Below are 27129 nucleotides of genomic sequence, written 5' to 3'. Positions count from 1 at the left end.
TTAGGTTCCGGGAACTAGAATTAAGTAGAGTACGAGAAGTATATTAATAGACCGGTTTAGAACAGGATAACAGTTGCTTTTATCTACCTCTGATGCAGTGTTTGACTACAGGACAGCACCTGAACACACGAGATCTGCATGATGCCAGTAGGCATAGGGCAGTAGGTGAGCACATGTAGTTCTGAATAGCACACTGGATGAAAGAGATATACACGATCCCAACGCATGGTGATATATTGAGAAAATACACAAATAAAAGAATGGGTGTCAAAGTAGAGAGTTAAAGGATTGGTGACTGCAAAAAACTACCTAGCCACAATCCTTTTCACTCATAATCAAACACAAGCAGTATGATGATCACGGTGTGTGGTGTATAGATGTGGATGTGATGTGGCGGTGAGCAAACGGAAATGAAAAATGTATTACACCAAGCCCTTAAATATAGAGCACATAGTCAGGTGGTACACTATCACTACAACTAAAAATCAAAGACTACGAGCACAAGACGGGCTGTAGACTGATTATGTTGTGGTATCGTCAAAGAAATTCATGTTATTTTTGTATTCCATTTCAATAGAAAAATTCTACTGAAGTCGGAAGGTACATATGGACAGGTGAGTGCATTAGGCCTCACGTACGAATGAGTTGCATGTAAGCACATGTACAGCTAAATCGCAGGGACCTTATAGTATAAGAAAAAGAAAGATATCGCCCTGACGAAGGCCCCCAGACCCGATTGGGCTACAAGACGGGCCGAAACATGTTGGCACATGGTTGAGGGTACAATTGAACAAATCGAGTTCAAAGAAACCCCGACAAAAAGATTTTATTGATATCATGAGTGCCCAAGAATAAAGGATTCAAAATAGGGTACACTCATAGGTATTTTTAATTTGATCTGGTTCCCTGCCTAACCAGTGGTTCATTTATCTAAGAACTCCCAGCATATCTTTGGTTGAGTCCGCCCAGAGAGTACCACCTTCTCTGGGTGTGGAGTAATTGCCTATGATGAAGCATGTCACTATTATGTGAGTGAGGCTTTTACTTCAATATCTTTGATATTCCACCTGTTAAGTAGATAGTTGAATAACATCCTGACACTACTCTGAATCTGGTAGTTCGCCAATTCAATAGTGGTTGCTTTTTGTGAAATAAAGCTGTGGAGAGCAGCCTTCAGGCTTAATCTTGATGGAATGTAAAGCAGCTTGTTTTACCAGAATATCACCTCCTATATTGACTAAATGAAAGGAGAACCACACAGTAGTTATATAAAAATATGTATTTATTAATATACCACTCTCTAGTATCCTCTACACGAGGATAGAACACACAGCACACAATACGAGATAAGTAGAACAGCTGTAAGTAGCACAATACACAGTGGGCTCCAGGGGGAGACAAACCATATACTACAATAGCGGTATAACAATCGCGACTTGAGTAAAGACAAGGTCTGGAGCACGTAGAATCGCTGGGACCCCAAGGAACCACCCAAGGTGAGTAGATGGGGACCCCACGGAGGACAGGTGCAGTGTGCTATCACGACCGCAGGCTCCGTACAGTTCTATGGGGAAGTAGCGGTTACAGTTTTAGAATTTAAGACCCTTCTAGGAGGACATCGAGTAAATCCTTTGGAACTTAAGAGGTTGGTGAGCCACCCCACCTATGGATACCGTAGTACCTAGGTTACCTATCCCAGAGGAGCCGGGTGCGTAGGTCTGGAGTGGTGTCGGAAACCGCTGTCGTTCTCCATCAAGGGCTGTGAAGAAGTACTGCTGCCGTGAAGGTGAAGAGGGTCCAATGGAATCCAAGCCTGGATGCTGGAAGGAAGTAACCTGAAAGCAGAGGGGAGAGAGTCTGGGTCACTTCTGAGTGACCAGGGGCTTGGTAGACGAATGCCCACCGACGTCGGGTGCTTCAGGTGCGAAGAAGGGATGCAGCCACGAGGGCCAGGAAAAGATGACGACCAGGAGCCGGAGATGAGCTGTCCCACGAAGGATGTTGAGGGCCGAGGGATCTGTGTCTGGCTGGAGCACCAACAAACCTTGGCAAAAGCAACCCACGCAGGAAGGTACAAGCAGGTTACGGTGTGAACCAGCAAGGTCCAGGGGACTCACCAAGCAATGGGGAGTCGGGGCATATCTGGAGCAACCAGGAAAGCCCAACGAAAATCAAGATGACCCTCAGACCACTGCGAGTGCTGTGTCCACATATGCCATGTCTCACAAGTGTAGCTTCCACAGCTTCCATACAACCGGATGGCCCTCCTACCTGTACTGGCTCTTTCACTCTAGCCACGGCATCTCTTCTTCCTTCACTCCTCCCGGAGAAACCAAGGGGGGGACTCGATGAAATTATTACCACCTCATCCTCCAGACGTGTTTGTCCCAGCATCTTTTGCTTGCCTACACTTGTGCTGGCTCTGCCCAGCATGGCCTCCACTAGAGCCCTCCTCAGACGATGGATCTAGCCTGCTGCTCAGCTCAAGCTTAATGCGGACTCCACACCTCCAACAGGCAGCCTGGGCTGCATGAATTTCCTGACTCCAGACCACCTCAATGTATTATACTGTCTTTTCCCCTCCAAAATACCTCTTTCAACTCGATCTGCTGATAAGGTAAAGTATGCTGATGCCCTGCCCTGCCTCCTCAGTGCTAGTCCCTGACCGTCTTCAGCCTGCCGCCATGTTCTGAGATCAGTTTTGCTGTTACTGAAGTCTTTTCCTAATAGCAGTTCCGTAGCTCAATTTCCAACATTATTCTGCCACTTCTAGATACATTGATAGTTAAATTTGTGTCCAATTGTTCAATAAATGTGAATTGAATTTGTTTCACGATAACGGTAAATTTTTTACCTTTTGAATGTTAAACGTTTATGGCCCATGGACAAGAAAATCAAGGTCATTTGGTTGCTGTTGTCTACTGTAGGCATATGTATTCTAACCTTTGCTCTCTTTTCGTGTTTGACTGTGAGAATATGTCCTTCAGCATGCTAATTTATGTTTTTTCCTGGCTATAAGCTGCCTTCCAACTATGGCAACAGCTGTGATTAGAATTGGCCCCTATTCTTTGATATTACTTTGTTGGACTTTAATTGTACAGCTTTTTAATTTGCAATTTGATGACTGACTGATCATGAACTATTATTTATTTCCTCTATTCTTAAAAGGCAGCTGTTTGTCTTTCCCAAAACATTCCTTTTTTTTTTTTTAAATATATTTTTTATTTTGTACTTTCAGCGATGCACATTTGATACATTTAATACATTCATTTATTCATTTTCGCAACATGAACCTTTAGAAAATTTCAAAAACGAGAGACCAACTAAAAAAGAGAAAACCAAATGTCATATAAACAAAACAGTATAGCTCTCACCAATCCCTAGATCAGATATTCCCAAATTACCAAATTACCAATTTACCAGTTTACCCTATCCCGACCCTCCACCGCGCTAAGGGCCCCCAGATTCTTATGCCTAGAGCTCTCCCCGCTCTACCTTTTCTTGCATAGATTGGTTTTTCCAAATTAAATATAGAAATTAAGTTCGCTAACCATACTTGCATAGACGGAGGGGATTTGTCTAGCCAAGCCCTGGCTAGAATTAGTCTATACACCGCCATTGCCACAAAAATAAATTCCCTCTCTGCGTTTCTGCTTCCGTCACGGTCTATACCTAGCAAAATACATGAGGGTGACATGGAGATCTGTAGCCGTAGAGTCTTATAAAAAAAAACCTTGATGTCACTGATTAAAGTATATAATTGTGGGCAAGTGGCCAACATATGAAGTAAGTCTGCGTCTAATGCGCTGCACCGAGGGCAGTTTATACCAGTTGTACCCCCCCATTTAGCAATTCTAGCAGGCGTATGATATAAGGAAAAAAGGGTTTTATAATGTTGTGATTGTAGGGGGCCTGAGCATAGAATATTACACCCCAGGTCCAGCGACTCCTGGAAATCCTCCATTTCTCCTCCCAACTTCTCTGCCCACTTACGCTTATGTTTTTCTAGATCGTCCACTTTAGTTTGAACTAATATCGCGTAAGCTGACCTAATGTTGTGATAGCCTCCCGTGGTTAAAATCTCCAGGAAATCATTTATATTATATCCTGCTGAGCCGCCACGTTTCTGTCCCAAGAAGCTTCTTAGTTGTAAATACTTAAAAAAAATCTCTCCTACTTAGCTTAAACTTGTTTACCAATATCTCAAACTGTACCACTCCCGCATCCTCTCTTAGATCCCCTACTTGGTTAACACCTTTTCTATTCCATTTGGCCATTACTATATCCGAGAAAATTTCTGAGGGGAGTGACTTGTTCTTATATAGTTTAAGATATCTGTTGTACCGTCCAAGGCCCATCTTCCTCATAAAAGTCTTCCATACATTTAAGGTCACATTTAGTGTCTTAAATTGCTTCCTTCTGAGATACCCAAAATCAGTAAAACATAACAAACAATTTTCTGCATCTTGTCCTAACAGAATTGCATATACATCTGTAGATTCGGAAGTTATTCTTTGAAGCATCCCCCCTCCTCCGATTAAACCTTGCATATATTGAAGGGCAGTTGCCAGGTAATATAGTCTAAAATCCGGGGCTCCCCACCCCCCTCTGTCTCTTGGCAAGGTCATAAATTTATATGCCCTACGAGTTTTTCCATGTGCCCATATAAACTTGTTGAGAATGCCCTCCAGTATATTAAACCATTTGGCTTCAAAAATTAGCGGAATTGTTCTAAATAAATACAGGAACTTCGGCAATATACTCATTTTTAACACGTTGGTACAGCCTACTAGAGAAAGATGTAGATTGTTAATCCTGTTTAGATCTGTTTTTACTTTCTCAAGGAGAGGGGCTATATTATTCTCTACAAGGGTATCTAATTTTGCAGATATTACTATCCCTAGGTATGCCGCCGAGGTAGTCACCCTGGAGTCAGTGCAAGAAATGGCTTCATTCAGAACTATCTGCGTCTTAGATCTATTTAGCTTGTAGCCTGATATTTTACCAAACTTATTAGCTTCCCTTTCAATCTCTGTGATTGCTGAGTCTGGATTCGGAGTGAGTATCGCAACGTCGTCTGCGTACGCCAAGATTTTAATTGACCGACCGTTTAAAACAATTGGTGAAATCTCTCTATTTCTGTCCAATTTCCGTAAAAAATTCTCCAAAAATAACGCAAATAGTAATGGGGATGAGGGACAGCCTTGTCTCGTCCCCCTAGAAATTGCAATTGGTTCTGAATATCCTCTATTTACCCTAATTTTAGCTATTGGGCATTGGTATAAGGCTCGGACAGCTGTTGTGAAGCCTTCCCCAATACCGCTCCATCTCAAAACTGCCCACAGGAAGCCCCAGGCGACCCTGTCGAAAGCCTTCTCGGCATCCAACAACAACGCTGCCGCAGGGTCGCCCAGGGATTCCGCGGCGTCAAACACCGTTATGAGTGTCCTAACGTGCTGAGTAGTTCCCTTGCCTGGTATGAAGCCATGCTGGGATGTACTTACCAACTGCTCTATATCACCTGCTAACCTTGTTGCCAGCATTTTGGAATAGAGTTTAATATCGGCATTCATAAGAGTTATAGGTCTATATGAGCCCGGGAGTATCGGAGGTTTACCTTTTTTTGGGATGACTATAATGTCCGCCGCTCCCCAAGACTCGGGAGGAGAGCCCCCTTGTTGTGTTAATAGCATAATATTAAACATATCCTCACCTAAGCTGTCTTGGAAAACTTTATAAAATTCTACCGGAATTTGGTCTATCTTTCCCAAAACATTCCATTGAGACCATCTTGGAAAGCTACTCACAAAGGGGTCTATTAGAAGTATTTAAACAACCATGGATAACTGTATTTCGGTCATACGACCATAAAAGTGCAAGTGCGATACAGCTCAGATATAATATTTGAGCTACCGTTGTGCACCACTCCAACAGTACAATCTGTAGCATCTTACCAGCCCAGGACCTCGCCAATAACTATACCACACACGGAGAGTAAATTTGCACGTCTTTATTCCGCTGCGTATAAGTCAGAACTCCGCGTTCTAAACCTGCTTTTAACTCATCCCGCCAACGCTTACGTCACAGGCCTACTGTGTACAGTGGGAACTACAAGAGTTCCAGTAATCTTAATTTACAAGACTCGATATCTCCTGCTTTGTTAAATAAAAAGTGACAACTTTTCAAAATAGATGAATAAATAAATGAATAAACACACAGATGATCATAGATATTTATGCAATTGTAATTCTTCAATTAGTTGTCATGATGCCTGACTCACACGTTCTGATTGGGTCATTGGAAACTGGGAGCTGGTAGTCGAAGTGTCCCGGATATGCGCAGGTGAGGGGGAATCATCAGCAGACACAGTCTCATCAACAGTCTGTCTGGACCCAGTCTTTACATTGATATCGATGTTTGGCGTGTGATGGGCCACATGTCGAAAGTGAGAGGAATGTCTCATAAGGGACTTCCCAGGACGCTATGAAGTTGCCATGTGTCCTTTGGTGTTAGTGATGGTAAATGGTTCAGCCCAAAGGAGCATCAAACTTTGTTTTTATGGGTTGTCTGACAACCGCTCGATCTCCCCATGTAAAGGTGATATTGTTTGTCAGCATATATTTTCATCTTTCTTTTGCAACCGAAGTCCTTAGTATGAATGTCTTCCTCAGTCTTGGATTTGAGGTTGGTTATTGGGCAGCTTGGTCGCCATGGCTCTTCCAAACATTAGAGTTACAGGGGTGTCCCCGGTCGTGTAGGGGTCGAATGGTAAGCTCGAAAAGTAGGGTTCAAACTACTTTAAGATCAAGTTTCTCAATTGAACGGCTTTCTTTAAATACTCATGAGCTGTTCTTCCAGGCCATTGGCCTGGGGCCAAAGAGGAGTGCTTTTTTGATGAATTATATTGAGGTGATTAAGAAAGTCTTTGAATTCTCAACTATTAAACGGTGGGCCGTTTTCAGATTTTAAAATCGCAGATGCACCCTTTGTTGCAAATATGCCATCTAACCTTTGAATAACCTTTTCAGGTGTAGTAGATAAAAGGTCTTCTACCAATGGAAAATGTGAGCACTTGTCAACAATGACTAGAAGATGATATCCATTCTCAAGAGGACCAAGGAAATCTACAGCAATTCTCACCCAAGCACGACGTGGCAATTCTGAAATGTTCAAAGGATGCTAAATAACTTGAGATGAAAGACAGTTGCCTACATGACAGGCCTTTAGCTCTTTTTCGACCCTTTAATCGAGATAAGGAAGCCAGACACAGTCACATAGAGCTCTCTTTGCAGCAACTATTCCTCAATATCCCTCATGGGCGACGTTGATCACTTGGTGTCGTAGACTGTCTAGGATAACAATTTGTGTACCTTGCAGAATGAGACCTTCTTGAGTCACTGATAGTTCATCTCTTACATTTTTTAACTTTAAATTCTCACTGTCATTAGTGAGACGTATAGAGTGGCCTCATGGCAGTGACAATTTGTTCTAAAGACATGGCAACTGGTGTGCTTGATTTTACAATAAAATTGATGTGGGTAAAAGGGTGGATGGATGAGTGAAAGGCTGGAGGGATGAGTGAAAGGGTGGATGATGGGCGAGTGAAAGGGCGGGTGGATGAGTAAAATGGATGATGATGGATCGATGAATTGATAAGTGAAAGGAAGAATGGATGGATGAGAGCGAAATGGAGGGTAGAAGGGCAAAAGGAAGGAAGGATGGATGAGTAAAAAGGTGGATGAATGAGGGAAAGGATGGATGGGTGATAAGCTCAATGGATGGATTCATGAGTGGATGGATTGTTGGATGGATGGGTGAAAGGATGGCTAAGTGAAAGGGGGATGGAGAGAGAAAGGGAGGATGGATAGATGAGTGAAAGCGTGGATAGATGATTGACAGGATGGATGGGCGAATCGGTGTATGGAGGAGTGAAAAGGATGCAAGGATGGATGAGTGAAAGAATGCATAGATGAGTGAAAGGGAGGGTGAAGAGCTGGAAGAAGGATGGATGAGTGAAATGGTGAATGGATGGATAAATAGACTGAGTGACTGGGTGAATGGATGGATGAGTAAGGGAGGTGATGGCTGGATGGATGAGAGGGTAAATGGTTGGATGGATGAGTGGATGGATGAATGATGAATGAGTGAAAGGGTGGATGGAGGGATTTGTGAGTGAAATGATGGATGGAAGGATAGATGATGGATAGGTTTGTAAATGGTTTAATAGGTTTGGATATGTATGGGCACACAGATAGGACAGAATGAATGGTGAAAGACTGAATAATGGATGAACGAATGAATGGATGCCACACCCCGGTGACTCAATCTACCATCCCAATCCGACTCATGACGTCAGGCAGCAAGTACTGAACTCGGGCTTGAAATGCTTCTTCTGTCTGCCAAAAAGCAGAAACTAATTCCATGTATGGCGCCGTGGTACCACAAGAGACGCTCCACTGTGTGTGCCACCGGGGAACAGCGCACGCAGCTCCCATGTGCCCAGAGGCCTTTAGAGATGCATGAGGACACCGCTCTGTGCATCCCTTCTGCAGGGAAAGGCGGGCAAGATGACATAACCTGCACTTGCAGACAACCGCACCGACATGACTTGAGTCCCTTCTACCACAAATGTTTTTTTCTTTTAGCACACCTAAGAATACTGCGTCCAGGGCAACCACCCCTGTGGCCCCGCCCATGCTACGCTACTGCCTACCAGTATGGATGACATCCGACTCTTACATCTTGTAGCCTTTAATGTCTTAAATAACAATTTTTTTTTACATCGACTTTCACATTTGAGTCATTGTCTCTATATAATATGTGTGTGATTTAACGCACTCCGACACCCTGCCGTACATACTTCGGATGAGTAGCTCTCATTTCGATTTAGATGCCACGCAAAGCCACCTTGCATGGCTTTCAGGGGCCTCATAAATCATGACTAAGGCGATGCAGCGCGAATTGCTGCGTCGCCTTACTATGCGCCCCGGAGGCATTCTATGGTCGTTGCAGTGGATTTTCCCACTCAACACCACTGGAATTTGATGCTGTTACAGATTTACAAAGTCATGTAAAGCTGTGGAAGCGCCAAATCCGTACGCGCACACAGAAAAAGGAAAACACCTAATAGCATTGTTTTTGTGCAGGAAGGTGCCCCTTCCTGTACAAAAACAATCCTGCATGCAATGGAGGCACCCTTGCACCATAGTGCAAGGGTGCCTGCCTTGGCACTAGGCTGCAGAAACAGCACCAGTGCAGGGTGACCGTACAGGAATGCGCCATATTGCAAAAATATGATGCCCTTTCACTTTGGCATAGGGCAGCACAGCAAGGTGACTTGTTGCACTGCCTTACTCCAAAATCCCATAAATAAGCCTCTAAGAGGCAACACAGTTGTCATGTGCACCCTAATTGTGGCCTAGATTCTTGTTATAGATGTAGAAGCATTACAAAAGACTTTTTAATCAAATGGATAATACTTAGTGAAGGTATTTTCTGTCTCTGCAGTAATTGCTTCCTGCTCAGATGAGCCAATATGTCAACTCAAATGATGTTAGGATTAGGTTTGCAGGGCCTAGCGATTGTGCCACAGCAGAGCAGAGACTAGTTTGTCTGCAGTCCAGTCTTTTTCTCACACTATGATTACTCCAAAACGTTATGCAATTGTTCTAATTTAGCCCCATCATTCCTATTAGACAACAGACTTGTGCATCCAAAGTTCATTCTGGGATTTCTTTGTCATACTGCTACTAAGCTTCCACCCCAAGAAGTCTTATTTAATATGTCATTTGCTTCACACAAAAATTCAATTGAAATCTGCAAAAATTATCAGTAAAAACATTCTCAATCTTCGAGTACCTTTGCAAATTATTTTCACCAATGCTATTGCTATTTAACCCCTTCCCCGCTCATGACGGAACCAAATCTTCCTTTGGTGGAAGGATGGTGATATATCTTGTAAAAGATTGTTTTTAAGACTAGTTAGGTTGACAAAACTTTCCCAGAGTGTTTGGAGTGTACGATTTGCCTGAGCTCATGATGTAAAATAGAATCTGGTGTTTCACATTGCATCAGGTTTACTGGCCTAATGTGTATTAAAATAGAATTGTTGTCGTTCACTGTGCTAAAATTCCTTGAGAGCCCAGAAGTCATGTTATACCGATAATGTTAACTGACCCTGTGCACTTTAAAATGCACTATTTGCCACATGTGGTCTCAAAGAATGACTGTGTTTTACGCACTACATCGGAAAAGCAAAGGGAGCCCCCCACAAGTAATTTTGATTCGGCTCTTTTGAGGTCTCTGTCTCCACTAATCTGTGTGTTAGCCCCCGCTCCCCTGAAGTTTGAGTCTAGTTGCGCCCCTCCTGCCAAGACCCACATTTCTGTGATATACTGCTGTCGTAGGGCCCTTATTAACTTTAAAATGTCAAAAGTTATTATTTTCTTTTTTGGCAGTTTAGGATTTATATGTATATTTCCAATACTGAGTGGTGGCATCCTTTTTCTGTCTCCCGGGGATGTTGCAGCTAGCATCAGGAAAATACAGGCCCCAGTAACAGACTTGAGGATTCTCATGTCCGTCTCCATCGCTATATCAACCAAAGTTGAGACACCTCCTGAAGAGTAACCCCCCCCCCGTTTTGGAAGGGATGGCCAGTAAGCAGAATTCATTATTAACTGGCCAGGTCATGTGCGTCATTTGACAAGTTTCTTGCAGGCAGATTATATTTTATGACCTATTCCTTCCATTGCCAAATTGTTATTCAGGAGGGACTTTAGACCTCGTATATTCCATGAGCACATTTGCAATGAGGTATTGAGTTTTTGTTTGTTAGAATCTAGCGTTCTAATGTTCCATGATATCTCTTACAAGGGTTGGACTTCAGCAGCCATTCCTCGACAACCATCAAACTCTTTTATTCACTGCTGGATCCATTAAATTTGTAATGGGGTTTACTAATGATCGAGGGTAAACTGACCCCTTTAAAGGACAAAGTACAGAATAACGCTGCTGTGGCACCTTATTTTTTGCAAATTGCAAAGGATATTTTGGTTTTGCTGGCTTACTTGTATTTATTCCCCAGTTTGCCAAAATCTTGTAACTGGCCTCCACCTGCCTTGCGATCTCTTTGTTTCTGAATAGTACTTTTGTGGCTTCCTCTGGACTTTTTGTGCCCAAGAATAAACATAATATAGAGCCGATCTTTCGAATCAAGTGACCCCATCTCGGGTAAGGATGAGCATAGTTTAAGTTGTTCCTGTTTAAAATATCTTCCTGACCATGAGAAACATATTCAGGATGGACTAGTAGGATTCCCTCTACACACTCGGGCTTTTGTTGGTCCCGTGTTTTTGGGGAATCTGTTAGACAAAAGTCTTGAGCGTACTTTGCTGGTTCCTGGTTTATACGTAGAGCAGGAATGGATGCATACACCAGAGCAAGGATATGAAGCGGGGGTGGGGGGGGGTGGGTTCCTCTGAGATGTGTCTGACCTGTCTGGTCCTCCTGGGGCTAGGCGAGACTCTTCCTCTGTAGTCATGTCAAACGAGTCTGTCTTTAGTGAGATGGGTTGAATTGCCAATGAATTGTTTGAAGAAAAACCCTGACTTTGACTATCTTACACCCAGTCTGTGCCCCTGTGGTCTTTGTTTCTTTTGTTCCATTGGAAGAAAGCGCCATTGCCACTACGGCTGTATTATCTTTCTCTTTCAGGCCTTGATAAATGATTAAAGATGTCGAAACAGTCTTTGATTCTGAACTTGTAATTTGATGCGTGATTATGTTGACTTAAGGATCCACCTGAATGGCTCTTACATCTCTTACTGTCTCGCTTGTTGGGGTTGAAGGTGCAGTAGAGTTGACAGATTCCAAGGACAACTGGGGGTTTACTGGGTAGAACACTTGCCTTGTCCTCGAGGTGATCTCTCAGAGGAATGACAGATTTCCCTCTGGAATTTCTAAAAGTGGGGTGCAATTCTACCTTTACTTTTTGTTTCTTATTTACTTTTTTCAAACGTTTTCTGTTCTTTTTTGAGAGTTTGCTTGGAGAATTATCTGCTTGTAAAGAGTTGCCCACATTTTGATTGAGATTAAGTTCAGCGCTAACTTCGTGTACGGCACTAAGCTCCGGGGGAAAACTAGGCACACTCTTATCAAAGCTCGTTTCCACTGTCCGATCCTCAGGCTTCAGTTCCGAGGACCTGGTCATCTGTTTCCTGTGGAATAGGTGGTGCTGCATCACTATGATGGTGATTTCCTGAAGTAGATCTCAGATTATTGATCTTATTGCTTAATTTATATTCTGGGAGAAGATTTGATATGATTTCCATAAGGGCTGACATTTTTTCAAAAAGTATTGAACAATGACACCGCTCCAATGGCTTGTCCACCTGTTGTTGGTCTTTCATTATGAGTGAATTTAAATTATCCAATCCGAACTCCATTTTCTTGACATTATTTGCCAAAGATTGTAATATTGAAATCTGTGAATCCAGTTTATCAGCAAGCAACATAGCCACCTGGCTCATGGTTGTCAGTGTACTATCTATAACTTACCACCAATTATGTAACCGTAAATCTGCAGCTGCCTCATCCTTAATGGACTTCTAATCCTTCTCGGGTTTATTGGAGTTATCCATAATAAATTTCTGGAAGAGTACTTCATTATCACTTTTCAATGTTTCAGCATACTTGGAGGAACTTTAACTAGATATAAATCCTTCTGGTTGCTAAGACATAAGGATATTTGTCTTTGATCAATTTAAGTTAATTGGGATCATTGCAGCTGTTATTAGTTGGCACATCATATGGATCTGTTTCATTCAGCAGTTCTTCATCCCTTTTATAGAGTTCCTCTGCCTTTTCCAGCTTCTTAAGACAAATTCTATACTCGTTGCATGCTAAGTTGGGCTTGCTTGTGTCATGACTTAGAACTTTTCCAAGGGTTACATTAAGGAATTTCTCTGGCTCAACAACACACAGAGGTGCCGCATTATAAGGAGGATCGAGGTCTGTGATGCCTTGGGGCTTAAGATATGTAATCAGGACTGTCTGGGCCCTGGGACTCGAATCCCCTTTTGGAACTCACCATGGAAAGGCTGCAAGAATTCTAACATCTGGCAAAAGGGGCCAGGGTGGTATTGATGAGGGGCCATCCAAGTCCACATTTGCTGTATGTGGCTTAAATCAAGTCAATGTCTGGTGGAGCGGAATTATGGGGTCGATCACTCCTAACCTCCTTATTATCTCCGCCTCCTCCACGGCTTGAGCAAGTTCTTTAGTGGTTTTGTCTCCTGGCGAAGGCATAGCTTAATAAGCTTCTGTTTGTTCCAAATGGAGGTATTGCTCCATGGCTAATTGTCCTTCACCCTCCACCATAGTTTGCTCTCTGTGGTTGACCCTTAGCGGCTTTAAGCAAGGGGAGCTGTTGACTGAATCTGCTAATATCCTATTTTTCGTTTTATACTATTTCTTAATTTCCCCAAGGGGGGGTATCTCCATAGCCTGATTCTTTGCGAACACTGTTTCCGCCCCTTGTTTATGGGTGGGGAGCTCGCCTGTTCTTCTGCTCCCTCTGTTACTTTTACCGATCTAGTTGTGCGTGATTTCAGGAGCAGCAAACTCTTTGTGCGCATTTTCAACCCCGGGTTTCTCTGGAGGCCTAGAACAAAGGCCTGGGGTTAGGAGCAAGATTACTATAAGTCCTTTGCAGAAAAATTAATGTTCTTATTCTTGGCCCCTCTCTGGTGCCACTGAAAGTCCACAGATATATGTTGTGGGTCGTAGGGTGCTGCCAAACTTCCCCAGAAGTGCGTTTTGTATATTATAGTATATTTATATTATTTATTTTATTTATTGTCCCTGGGGTGGGGGCACGAGTACACTAGAAGCCAAAGCCGGAACTATGTAGGGTGCCAGCAGTAGGAGAGGACAGTGCAGACTGAGGTGTAATCGGTGGCGATGGCGGACCTCCGAAGGCAGGCCTGCAAAGTATCACGCATCAGACGTGACTCTAACGCATTTCAGTGTGGTGTTCCGCATCACCGCACTGAAATGCATTGTCACGCATTTTAATGTCACTGCCTCACTCTACTATACCAGCGCTGAAACTGGCTACCCAGGCTGCTAGCGCGCACACCTGTGCCATCTGTGCGCCGGCTCTGCACCCTGCAAACTTGCCGGCCCCGGCGCTGCTCCCAGCAGGCTTAGTAAACAGTTAATGGTCTTGTGCACTGCTGCCTGCTACAATATATCCTGCTGGGCTGCATTGAAATTCCCGCCTGCGGCACGGCTGTCACAGTCACTACTCACTTCCAGGCCTGCCGTCACCCCTGGCTGAGGCAGTCCTGTGCCCAATACCGAGACCCGGCGGGCGGGGCATGCCCTCAGCAGTGGTTGCCTACTGTGGCGCCGTAGGGGGGTGGTGTGACCTAACGTCCTGGTTGGAGTTCACATCAGCAGCTCCGGTTAACGGGTACACAACTCAGTCACAGCCCCTGTTTGACAAATTACCGCTAATACCACGTTAAACTCTATCAGTCTCGGCAGGCCCGGGAGCTGCCTCGGCCACCGGTTGCGAGAATCCATCTGCAGCTCCGGCCACAAAGGGACTCTCGGAGCATGAGTCGAAGCAAACAGGCCCGGGCATCCTTCATGCTGCCAGGCCACTTCACAAACAGAGCAATTAGCTGTCCAGTGAAGGCCCTGTGTCTGATAGGGAGCCGAGCCTGCAGAGGCACATAGCCTGCTTCGGTAGACGGGGCCACACGAATGTGCCTGTCCAGTGGGTTGGGAAACACGAGGAGCAGATGTACAGTTTCTCAGCAGCTGCAGTAAATATGACCCCCGGCCGCACTGATTCAATTGCCGAGGGAGGGAGGGAGTGAGTTGCGTGGCAACAGTTGGTAAGTCACAGAGGCGGTGGAGTGTAATATCTGACCTGATCATGTCTTGTGAAGCCCCCAAACACTTCAGTCTCGCGCCTGTAAAAGACCAGTACTGTATAAGGCTGGGATAGTCAGCTGTCAAGCCTGGCAAGTGGACTGTCTCCGTATAACATCGGTATAAAACCATGCTAAAATGTCAATATGAAAATAAGGTTTGAATAAGCCATACTACCGATATCCCGCAATCCCTCACTTCGATGCTCTAAAATGCGCTGGTAAATATCTAGAAATACATATTCCTGAAAAACAATCGCCATATGTTTGTATGCAGATCTGTTTAAAACGTCGTTTGTTGGGATTAAGTGGGACATAAATGTGAAAACAAATGCAGTTGTTTCAATGACTTAAGAAAGGAGGCAGTTTATTTTACACATTTCTCACCTCCTGCAGCACGTAAAATAACTATTGCATTAAATCAGTCACTAGTGTGTACCGAGGGACTACTGTGCACGTTACTCTGTACTATGATAACAAACAGGCTTCCTTGCCTGCTGAAGCAACGCCTGTTTGCATTTCTGCAATTTTTTCAAGTGACAGAGACCGAGTCAGTGAAGTGAAATCACGTCTTGTGAAGACCCCTATGTAACACTTCGGTCTTGTGCCTGTAAAAGACCAATACAATAAGACAGGGACAGAGTCAGCTGTTCAGCCTGGCAAGTAGATTCTCTGCGCACAACACCCATATCTGGCTATAGCAAACAAGGTAAGACAGCGTGTCTGGAGTCACAGTGCAGAGAATAATTCTGACAAATGGGTGCTAACATTTGAATTTGAAAAATAGGGTTTGCTAAGCAACTGCACTTTGTTACTAAGATAACAAACATGGTTCCTTACCTGCTGAAGCCCATTTGCATTTCTGCCATTTGTTTCATGGCCCGGGCACATTATATGTTCATTTACTCCCCATATGGCAGGCCCGTGATCAGCAGCTGCCAGCAGCCAGTGGGGTGCCAGTCCGGTCATGAGATGTTCAACTCACTCAGAAGTTCTGCATTGGCATGGCTGCAGGCATGGCTGCTGGTAGAGGCCCAAGCTTGTGTGTTTACATTCTGGCCACCTTAACTTTGCGGTTTATTTCTCAAAACTACATGGGGTAATTTTAACAGGTGTCTGACAGTTTTGGCTATGTTGTATGTGAGATTATTGCGCCGGCCTCAGCCTGTGAGGATAATGGAAAATGGTGTTCAGCCGGTCTGCACGTGAGTAAGCTCAATGACACGGTGTGACAGGCAGCTGAGATACCTGGATCCCTGTGTAACTTGTCTTGGTCATGTTGGAGCCTCACACATCCTTCCTGTTGGGCCGGGTGTCCCATGTTACATGGACGGACAGAGGCCCTGGAGGCCTGATGCTCTCCTGATTGATTGATTGATTGATGGCAGGTAGAGGGCCATAGGCTGGCAATGATTTCTGGTGCTTTGCTGCAGTTTTCAGATTTTCTTGGAGTTTCTTGTTGCTCAAATGGGTGTAATTTCAGATATCTGAAAGAAACACGTTAGTGATAGATCCAGTTAGCAGTACCCCTGTGCATTGGAAGGTGGCGTCGTGCGGCTCCGTGTCCGTCGTTGGCGTCGTGGTCGCAGAGATGACGTCGCAACAGCTACTTAGACTCCGCCCTCGCCCGCTGACGCTTTCTTTTCCGCGCCAGCAAGCGCATATCCGGAGAGAGCGGTACCCCCAGTCACTTTTTGACTGAGTTTTTTGTCTCCAGTTTTCGAGTCGATCGACTCCTGGTTCCGTAGGGATGCCCGGTTTCAAGTCCTGCGGGGACTGTCATCGCATGATGTCGGTGACGAACCTGCACCGAGTGTGTCTCTACTGCCTGGGGCGCGACCACGACCCCAAGTCGTGCCCCGACTGCTGGGCCATGGCGCCGAAGACTTAGCGGGAGCGGTCCCGAAAGTTGCTTGAAGTCTGGCAGTCGGCTCCGCGCCGCTCAACGTCCCGGTCCCGTGGGAGGTCGAGGGACCGGTCGCGGAGCCACCACCATCGTTTGTCGTGATCAAAGTCTTCGCACTCTGGGTCAGGTAAGACGAAGCATCACAAGAAGTTGAAGAAGCCCCATTGCTCCTCGACTTCCCCTCGCCCATCGCGGCTGAGGGTGCGGGTGGTGTCTCCCCGCGGCTCCCGCGGAGCTTACGCAGTCGCCGTCTGCCTATCTGCCCTTCCGGGGTCCGTCTGCGACTCCGGCCCAGTTGCAGGAATTTCTGTCAGCCATGGCTCGCCTCTTTGGGCCGTCGGGCCCCGCCGGTGGGCCTTCAGGCACGACTGGGGGTCCTCGCCCTTTACTGTCGGCGGCTCCAGCATCGCTGTCGGCTCTGGTGCCGCAGGGCCCCCATGGATCCCGCTCAACGCCGGTTGACCTTGTGACACCTCTACCGACATCGACCCCACCGGCACCACTTCCGATGTCGCCCGTGCTACCGGACGTCGTCGGCCCTGTTTTCAGCCCCGATGTGGACACGGCGCCGTAACGGCGTTGCTCAACGCCGATTCCGACGCCGATGGGGCCTTTCTATCCCTATGTCCAGCCTCCTTATTTTCGGCCTGTTCATCAGCTTTCGGAGGAAGGGGAGAACTGGGAGGGGTCTGAGGACCCTCTTACAGCACAATGTGAGTTTGACCCGGACTGGGCAGAGGAGCTGGGGGATGCCAGTGGTCTTGATACCTCTCCTGACTTTGGCATGCTAACTACTCCTACTGTTACTACGGAGGAGGGTGCAAGCTACGCAGTGGTGTTGCGTAGGGCGGCCGAGGCCCTCCACCTCGAGCTCCCTACAGTGGCAGTCAGGACTAACCTCCTGACATAAGTGCTTCAGCCGGCAGCTACCTCTGCAGAGCCACTGCTGCCCTTTAATGATGCACTTTCAGACGTTCTTTTGGGCACCTGGTCCAGGCCCAACACATGGGCCACGTTCCTATCCACAGGAGCCCGACGCCATCGCCTGGCCCCTGGCGACACCCTTTTGCTTTCCCCAACACCCCACCCCTGAGAGTTTGGTTGTCCAAGCCTCTGCGTCCCAGAGCGCATTCCCTACCGCACCACCGGACAGGGAATCCAAGAAACTGGAACAGTTCGGTAAGATTTTTTCTTCCGCCAGTTCAGGGCTGTGGGCTGTGAACACTGCATGCCTCTTGGGCCGTTATTCCCACTCTGTGTGGGATACTGTGGCGCAAGTGCTGCCTCAGTGTCTGGAGGAGGCCCGGCCAGTGCTCTCTCAAGGTATTGCTGAAGGGAGAGATGCAGCAAAGTTCACGATTCGATGTGGCCTTGACACCGCCGGGCAGGGCTATTTCCACAACAGTGGCGCTCCATCGCCACGCCTGGCTGAGGACTACTGGTTTCTCTGGGGATGTCCAGAACACTCTGATGGACATGCCCTTTGATGTCATTCGCCTTTTTGGCAACAAAGCAGATAGTGCGTAGGAGCGCTTTAAGGACTCGCGGGCTACGGCCAAGTCCCTGGGCCTTTCCGCCATGCGCCCTCCTCCACCATCTGCTTTTCGCTCCTTTCGTGGCCATGGAAGGGGCGCCCGACACGTTTGCTTCAAAGCCGCACGCCTGCGCAGCAACAGTCTCAGCGCGGATGTGGGACCCGCCGAGGTGGGTCAGGGGGCCAGGGGGCAGGTCAGTCCACCTCCACCCCAGCCACCACTGCCTCCAAACCTTCCTAGTCTGGTTTTTCATGCCCATCAAATGCTAGTGGGCGACAGGATTCACCATCACCTCCCCCACTGGCGCACCATCACTTCGGTCAGGTGGGTTTTACAAATAGTCCGAAGGGGCTACTCCCTTCCCTTCGAGAATACCCCTACAGCCATGCCACCCCAGTACCACCGCAGGTCGGGGATCACTTGTTATATGTGATGTTATAATAAACTTATACCGCGCACTAATACTCAAGAGTGTCTTGGCGCAAAAACTTGGCACTTATTCAACTGGAAGTTGCGGCCCTCTTGGCCAAGGGGGTCATCGAGCGCGTTCCTGCTCCAGAAGTAGGACGTGGTTGTTACTCCCACTACTTTCTGGTGCCCAAGAAGGACAAGAGCCTGCGTCCTATCTTGGACCTCAGGGACGCCAATCGCTTCCTCCGGAAAGAGAAGTTCAAGATGTTAACTCTGGCTCAGGTCTTGTCTGCCCTAGACCCTGGAGACTGGATGGTAGCGTTGGACCTGCAGGACTCATATTTCCATATCCCCGTCCTGCCGGCCCACCGGCGTTACCTGTGGTTTACGGTGGGCCACGAACACTTTCAGGTTACCGTGCTCCCTTTTGGCCTTACCAGCGCCCCTCGGGTGTTCATGAAAGTGATGGCGGTAGTCGCAGCTCATCTGCGCGGATCAGCTGTTCCAGTCTTCCCCTATCTCGACGACTGGCTGTTGAAGGCGGGCTCGCCCCGGACAGTCGTCTCCCACCTTCAGACTACGGCTAACCTCCTACATTTGCTGGGGTTCTCCATCAATGTGCCGAAGTCGCACCTGATTCCCTCTCAGAAGCTCCTCTTCATCGGAGCGGTTCTGGATACGACGCACTTTTGGGTCTATCATCCCGAACGGCGAGTCCATGATATTCAGGCTCTTGATTCTGAACTTTCGGCCTCTATCCTGGGTTTCGGTCAGGATGACCCTGAGGCTGCTGTGCCTCATGGCCTCCTGCATCCTGCTGGTCAATCATGCCAGATGGCATATGCGGGCTCTGCAGTGGGACCTGAAGTTCCAGTGTGCGCAGCATCAGGGGAACCTGTCCGATTACGTCCAGATCTCGGAGAGCACTGCACAACAATTGCAGTGGTTTCTCACAAACCAGCATTGGGTCAATGGCAGATCCCTCTCCCTTCCCCAACCGGAGTACACAGTGGTGACCGACGCGTCCCTCCTGGGATGGGGCGACCACATGGGAGAGGCGGAGATCAGAGGCCTCTGGTCTCCGGCGGAGTCCAGGCTCCGTATCAACCTTCTGGAGCTCCGGGCGATCCGACTTGCACTGAAGGCATTCCTTCCCTCTGTCAAGGGGAGTGTAGTGCAGGTGTTCACAGACACCGCCGCCATGTGGTACTGCAAGAAACAGGGTGGGGTGGGGTTTTGGACCCTATGTCAAGAGGCCCTGCGCCTCTGGACATGGCTGGAACATCAGGGTATTTCCCTGGTGGTTAAACACCAGGGAAGGTTCACTGAACGCAAGGGTGGACGAGCTCAGCCTCAGGTGCATGATGAATCACGAATGGAGTCTTCACTCAGACGTGGCGCAAGGTCTCTTTCAACAGTGGGGAGAACCTTGGTTAGATCTATTCGCCACCGAAGAGAACGCGCAATGTCAGCAGTTCTATTGTACGCCTTTCCGCCTATACCACGTCAGCTTTCTGGGCAGAAGATCAGGAGCAACTGGCCCAAATCATTCTTGTGGCTCCGGACTGGGCTCGAAGAGTTTGGTATCCCGAGCTACTCAGTATGACCATCGATCCCCCTGATCTGACTGCCTCTACGGAAGGAACTTCTGTCGCAGCAGCAGGGGACTGTCCTCCACCCGAACCTGTCCAGTCTCCACCTCTTTGCTTGGAGATTGAGCGGCGGCAGTTGATTCCTTTCGACTTGCCTCCTGAAGTCTGTGATGGCAGCCAGGCGTCCCTCCACTAAGTTGGTATACGCCTGCAGGTCGAACATATTTGTGTCATAGTGCACAGCAAAGGCTGTGGATCCCCTTTCTGCCCCTCTTTCACAAGTTGTTTTATTCCTTCTTTCTTTGGCCCGTCAGGGCTCTGTTCTGGGCACTAACAAGGGCTACCTTTCTGCTATTTCAGCCTTTCTCGGGCTTCCTGATCAGCCCTCTCTTTTCAAGTCCCCTGTTGTAAATAGATTCCTCAAAGGCATTACTCACCTTTTCCCTCCTATTCTCTTTGTAATGCCACAGTGGGACTTGAACCTGGTTTTCACATATTTGATGTGTGCTCCCTTTGAGCCTCTTCACAACTGTCCTCTTCGTCTGTTAACTTTGAAGACTGCTTTCCTGGTTGCCATCACTTCCGCTAGGAGAGTGAGTGAGCTCCAGGCTCTTTCTTGTAAACCTCCTTTTCTGTCTGTCCATCCGGACAAGGTTGTGCTCAGAACACGTCCATCCTTTCTGCCTAAGGTGGTCACTGTTTTTCACATCAGGCAAACCATCACTTTGCCCACCTTCTTTCCGCATCCTTCCAGACAGGAAGAGAGGCTCCACCGTCTGGACCCAAAACGTGCGCTCTCATTTTACCTGAATCGCACATAACAGTTCTGGGTGAATGACCCGCTCTTTGTTGGCTACGTAGGCGCCAAGAAAGGTCAGGCCGTACACAAGCTATCTCCCGATGGGTCGTCTTGTGTATTAAAGCCTGTTATTCTCTGACAAAAAAGGAGCCTCCAGTGGGGCTGCATGCCCATTCCACTAGGGCGAGGGCAGCCACTACTGCTTTGGGACGTGGAGTCCCCCTCGGTGACATCTGTCAGGCAGCTACATGGGCATCACTGCACACGTTTATGAAACAAAACGCTACTGTCTGGACAGCCAAGTCCGGAGAGACGGCTTCTTTGGCCGTTCTGTTCTCCAGGATTTTGTGGTGTGATCTTGGTTCGCAGACCCACCACCGGGGTTGGTATTGCTGGGGTATCTATTCTAAGGTAAAGAATCCTATCACTAACGTGTTTCAAATGAACAAGTTACTTACCTTCGGTAACAATATATCTGTAAGAAACATTAGTTAGTGATAGATTCCTTACAGCCCCACCCATCCTCCCTGTTCTGCGAATTGATTTCTAGGGTTAAGGTCATCCCTTTCAGGGCCCTAGTTTCAAGGCACCAGTGGTCAGAATCTTGCATGGCTCTGCGTTCCTGACGCGGAAAGTCCTTTACAGAACTGACGTCAGCGCGCGAGGGCGGCGTCTAAGTAGCTGCTGCGACATCTCTCTGCGACTACGACGCCAACGACGGACGCGGAGCCGCACGACGCCACCTTCTGACGCGCAGGGGTACTGCTGACGAAAACTTTCCGTATCCAGTCTGACACCTGGGGGTAATTCTAAGGTAAGGAATCTATCACTAACTAATGTTTCTTACAGATATATCGTTACCGAAGGTAAGTAACTTGTTCATTTATGTTTCACCGTCTTCATTGCTTCATTATGCTCGTGAGAAAGTGTCACTCATAGTCATTGAAATGTCACTCATACTTGCACTGAAATTATGAAAATGTCACACATAGCAATTTGAAACCTTGGCAGCTATGCGAAGGCACAAGCTGCACCGGCCTAACGCTGGCCGCCTCTGTGCCAGACGAAGGGGGCAGCGGCATTAGCCCTACCCACCGCTTCAAATGTACAAGTCTGCTGCTTCCATGTTGCCTATCGAGACCGACCTCTGCAAAGGGGGGGGCACATCCTAGTTTCTGCTGCAGTTCCCAAGCACTGGGGGGGGGGGGGGGGGGGGGGGCACCAAAGCCCCTGAAACTGCTGGCTCACGTGTCCGCCGACTGCCTGCGGCTGCCTCACAGGAAACGTGTATCACGCAGCAACGTTTATTCTCAGTACATTCAAACTGGTGTGCATTCACAAAGGTCCTGTAAGCAAACAGAAGACTAATTCTTGCCTCAGTGAATGCAACAATTGACAGGAATAGTCTGAGAACCTGCAAGAAATATGATACTTTCCTACTGAAAGAGCGAGCTCTGCCTCAAGCTTTTCCTTGTTACAAGTTTGGAATCAATTAGTGTTCGTTTTTTAGCCTTTTCTGTGGTAAATATATACAACTTATCTTAATGGGGTGGTCTTAGTTCATGTGTTTGTTACTGAAAATCTATTAGATCTGAGTAAAACAATTCCCTACATATTTAAGTAATTGGTACCAAAATCGGCACCTCTTTAAGTTTATGCTATATTTAACGTAAAAAGCCCCCTGAGCATATTTCTGAAATCTAGAACTCGTTTCAATCAGTGAGACTTTTTTCTTTTAAAAGAACAACGCAACTACATTTTTACAGACTCACTACTGAAAGGCAGTGGGTCTTAGATTTATGGTTCTGCATCCTACTGCTGCAGTATGCCTGGGAGAGGGAGGAAGAAATGTCGTAATTGGAGAGAAGTATGAAAAGGAGTGGAAGAGTAGAAAGGAGTAGAGGTTGGTGAGGCGACAAGGAATTAAAAATATCTTCTATGGTTTCACTTTCAGTGACAGAATTTGTCTCTAACTAGTAAATGAGAAATCTGAGGGCGACGTGTGAACACTGCTATAATATTCAGCATAAATCACTTCAGAAATCCTTGCGACTCAATGAAACCTTGTTTATTCTCAATTCAGTATGGTACTCGCAACAGTGCATTTCAATAAGTTATGTTTTCCACCGTGCTCTTCAGAACTCCTATACTTGTTCTATTTAAAACATGCTAATTCCTTACATTAGATCAGTGCCATGTAAGATCATTACATAAAAATAAAGCTACCAGCAGTGAAAAATTCGATTTTCCGGTAAGTAACACATTCAGCATTGTCATCCTAGTGAGACTGGTACTGAGAGCTGCTACTGAATACGGCCTAACCCTAACTTGAAACTTGTACAATCCAACTTTCATTTAGCTCAAAGTCTCTAACTATTTTATCTGTGCTGTCTTTCTTGATCACAGGCTTTATCCAGGCTTCATCAGTTGGCACTTTGTGGGCACTCCTTAGTTGTTGAGTTTGCAAAGGAACACGATCATGTACAAATACTCGATCAACCTTCATATTCTGAGAAAAAGAAAAGGTATGGACATTTTGAGGTGTGATTAATGTGCTTTTCTGTTATTTAAGATGTAGTTGATAAAAAGTAGGTAATAAGATCTGCATATTTGTTCTTGTGTTTTGGGCATGGATTTAACTTGGTATGTTTTGACACTAGAGTTATACTGGATTACAATCTTTAAATCGACCAGTTTTGGCTATCGTTAATCCACTTATATGGTAAAATGTTATTAAAATTGTGTACGGTGCATGAGTTATTTTCATTTGAGATCAAATCATCTGTTTCCGTTTGTGATGCTTCATCATTAAATGAATTGGAAGTCAATTTCTTCAACTCAGACTGTTTTGGAACTAATTTTCTTGCTTGTAATTTTATTTTATTGTCCTTTTCTACTATTTCATAACACATTTTAGTCCTACTTAGCACTTCTTTTGACCCTTGGTCTTTTAAGCTGGTTTAAAGAATAACCCTGTTTTGTTTAAGTTGCTTATAAATTGCATTGGCAAGTGCTTCAGAACACATATACAGCTAAGCCTTTATTCGATTTGGAAACTATATGGTGCCCCAAGCGTGTTATAGCTGCTTATGACTTGTACCCAGTCTAATTCATCATTGTCCTTTATCCTTTGGTCTGTAAGTAATAAATCTATATCTCCCTTCCACAACTGTTTGAAGAATATTCTCCTGTGGATGGAACAAGGCATGTTTAATTTTGAAAGCTTAGAGTTATGATCCTCAGAAATAAATCACTTTCCTGAACATCATAAATGGATCTGTGCAAGTATGATCCAATGCATTTTGGTGAGGTTTGTTAAGGGCCATTCAGTTTAGAGTTGATTGTGCAGAAGCCAGACATATATCTGCACCTCCATCTTCTTTGCTTTCCCTATTTGTACAAGCACAGGGACTGAGGCTGCTGTGGACTGCTAATATTCCTCCTCTGGTAACGAAATGCCAAAAGCAAGATGGTTTTTAATAAAAACTTCTTAAAATATGAGTAGCAACAACACTTTTTTATACCTATGTCAAAGTACCCAAGATAAATACAAAGCAGTGTTGCTCATGCTGTGCTGGTGAATGGAACAAGTAAGCAGAAAACTGTTTTGGATCGACCAATGTGTGCCTGAGTTTGAGTTGGCACTGAAAAAGGTAAAGTTTCCTTTGGGTTTAGAAAGCGATGTGTGAATCCACTTTGTGATGTGAATCCACTTGGGATGTGCTACATTTAAGGCGCAGAGCACCATCATTGATTTGTCAACTTTTGCACATTTGTACATAGGTGGAGGTGCAGCACCAAGTGCCATACAAGTATATGTTGCCTACACCTGTTATGTATTTGCCTGTTGTGCTTGCTGAAATTTATGCAGAAGTGAAGCTTTTATTTTTGCATTTGGATCACACTTCAGGTCATGGTATTAAGGCACAAAACACCAGGTTACCGTAGCAGAGTCAAGAAGCTTAGGAATTTACTCCCTTGATACATTGATCACCTGGATACCATAGGTCATGACCTTGAACTGGGCTGTAAACGTATTTAAAGTTCTTTAGAACATTGATGGAGAGATTAAGGAGGTACAGCAACATGCTCAAAGTTTTCTCAAAGCCAAAATTGGTTGAAATGTATCATTCTTGATAGGATGAAGCCTGTGAAAAAATAAATTCTTAATGTCCCAAATAAGTAGCATAGTCTAGAAAGGATCCTGTTGAAAGTCTTCCCTCCCAGGATGCAGCTGATGAAAGCTTTCAACAGATACTCTATGGACTTGGGTTTTCCCAAGACAACTTGTTGTCAAATGTCAAAATTGAACCCCAAGTTGTCAGCTTTCTGAGATGATCGCAATGTCTTCAGATTGTTTTTGCCTTTATATGGATCCTACTTTTGCTGGAATTAGAATTCTATGCACTGTTACTCCTTTTAAACAGGAGTAAAGTGACTGTGCCTGATTAAACTTGCGTAAATTGACTTGTTACTTATTGACTTATTTAACTTGCCTATAAGTCCCTAGTATATGGTATAGAAAATGTACCTATGTCCTGGAAGTTAAATGGCATCTGTACACTGAAGCACCTATTGTGCCTTGCCCTACAGCTGCTGTGGAAACATGATTGCAGGGCTAACCTGTGTAGCCCGACAGCAGCAGCATGAACCCTGCTGCACAGACCTGTCGCAATCACCCTTTTGGCATGACGAATTGCGAGGGCGAGTACGGGGGTACTTTACTTAGCTTTCTTCTAGGGATTGACAATCCACTCCTGTATGATTTTCAGGCATTCATTTTGCCACTATTCCTTACCTTTAATACACAATAATTTAACAGTAATTCGCCTAAATTTGCGGTGTGAATGAGTTATTGCAAAAAGAACCAAAGAATTGGTACAAACCAATCAGCCATCAGCACCCTCTAGAACCCTCTCAGCAGAGACAGTTCTCCTCAGATTTGCCTTAGCACAAGTGGGAAGTAAATGTCCCAAAACATAGAGAACTGACTCTACCGGGAGGAGGGTGGGTGCATGTGAATCTATGAAAGATACCAATACTGGATAACTGTAGTTACAGGTAAGTAACTTGTTTTCTTATTCAGTATTAGGGTATCTTTCATAGATTCACATGCCTGAATCAGAGTAGCAAGCAGTATACCAAGTATACAGATGTGCGGACGGTGGGAAACTAGTGCTGATACACTCCCAATTGCATCCACAACTTGTTAACAAAAGGCATAACAAACCAAACCTTATAATTCAAAACCATGTAACCTACGCCAGGAAATGAAACATGCATTGTAACAACATTCTATTGCAGACATGTCATATCGTAGAAATGTCATTGTCATGAAAATAAATGCAAACATATAGCATTCGAAAAACAGAAAAGGTACCTGCAACTGACTTTAAAGGAAAAGATGGCGTAGGACAGCTTGTCCGACTGCTGCATCATCTTGATGCGTAGATTGAAGGCAGTAATGTCTTGTAAACGTGTGGACATTCTTCCATGTCGCAGCACGACAGATATTTTCAAGAGTCACCCCAGCAAACAATGCTGTAGACGCTGCTACTGTTCTTGTGGAGTGGGCCTTGGCTTCCCTTAGCAATGGCCTGTGAGCTTTGTCATGGCAGAAATGGATTGTAGTTTGGCCATAAGCCTCAAACAACTGGTCAGACTTTCTAATGCTCTTTCTTTTTTGAAGATAGAATTTTAAACATCTTTTGATATCAAGAGAATGTAAGGCTCTTTCCGCTGGTGTAGATGGATTTGGAAAGAAAGTCCTTAATTTTACAGGTTCATTGAGGTGAAACTGTGACAGTACTTTAGGTATGAATGTAGGATTAGTTCGGAGGGTCACGTAGTCCTGAGTGAAGTGTAGAAATGGTTCCTTTATAGTGAAGGCCTGAATTTCACTCACTCTTCTAGCTGACGTTAGAGCCAGAAGTACGGCAACCTT

At 45.7% G+C, this 27129-nt stretch overlaps 1 protein-coding gene across 3 annotated transcripts in view; it reads left to right on the top strand.

Moving 5' to 3' along the window:
• RNPC3 (RNA binding region (RNP1, RRM) containing 3) overlaps positions 1 to 27129 on the top strand; it is a 343990-nt gene that overhangs the window by 89222 nt on the left and 227639 nt on the right. For all 3 annotated transcript variants that reach the window (XM_085602252.1, XM_085602255.1, XM_085602253.1), the window contains exon 3: positions 23592 to 23710. In XM_085602252.1, coding sequence (XP_085458378.1) covers positions 23592 to 23710 — 119 coding nt within the window. The remainder of the gene's footprint in view (positions 1 to 23591; positions 23711 to 27129) is intronic.

This window comes from Triturus cristatus, chromosome 4_2 (genome assembly GCF_964204655.1).
Source record: "Triturus cristatus chromosome 4_2, aTriCri1.1, whole genome shotgun sequence".
Lineage (NCBI taxonomy): Eukaryota > Metazoa > Chordata > Amphibia > Caudata > Salamandridae > Triturus > Triturus cristatus.
Note: the sequence above shows the minus strand (reverse complement) of the source record. Positions and strands in the feature narration are given on the sequence as shown.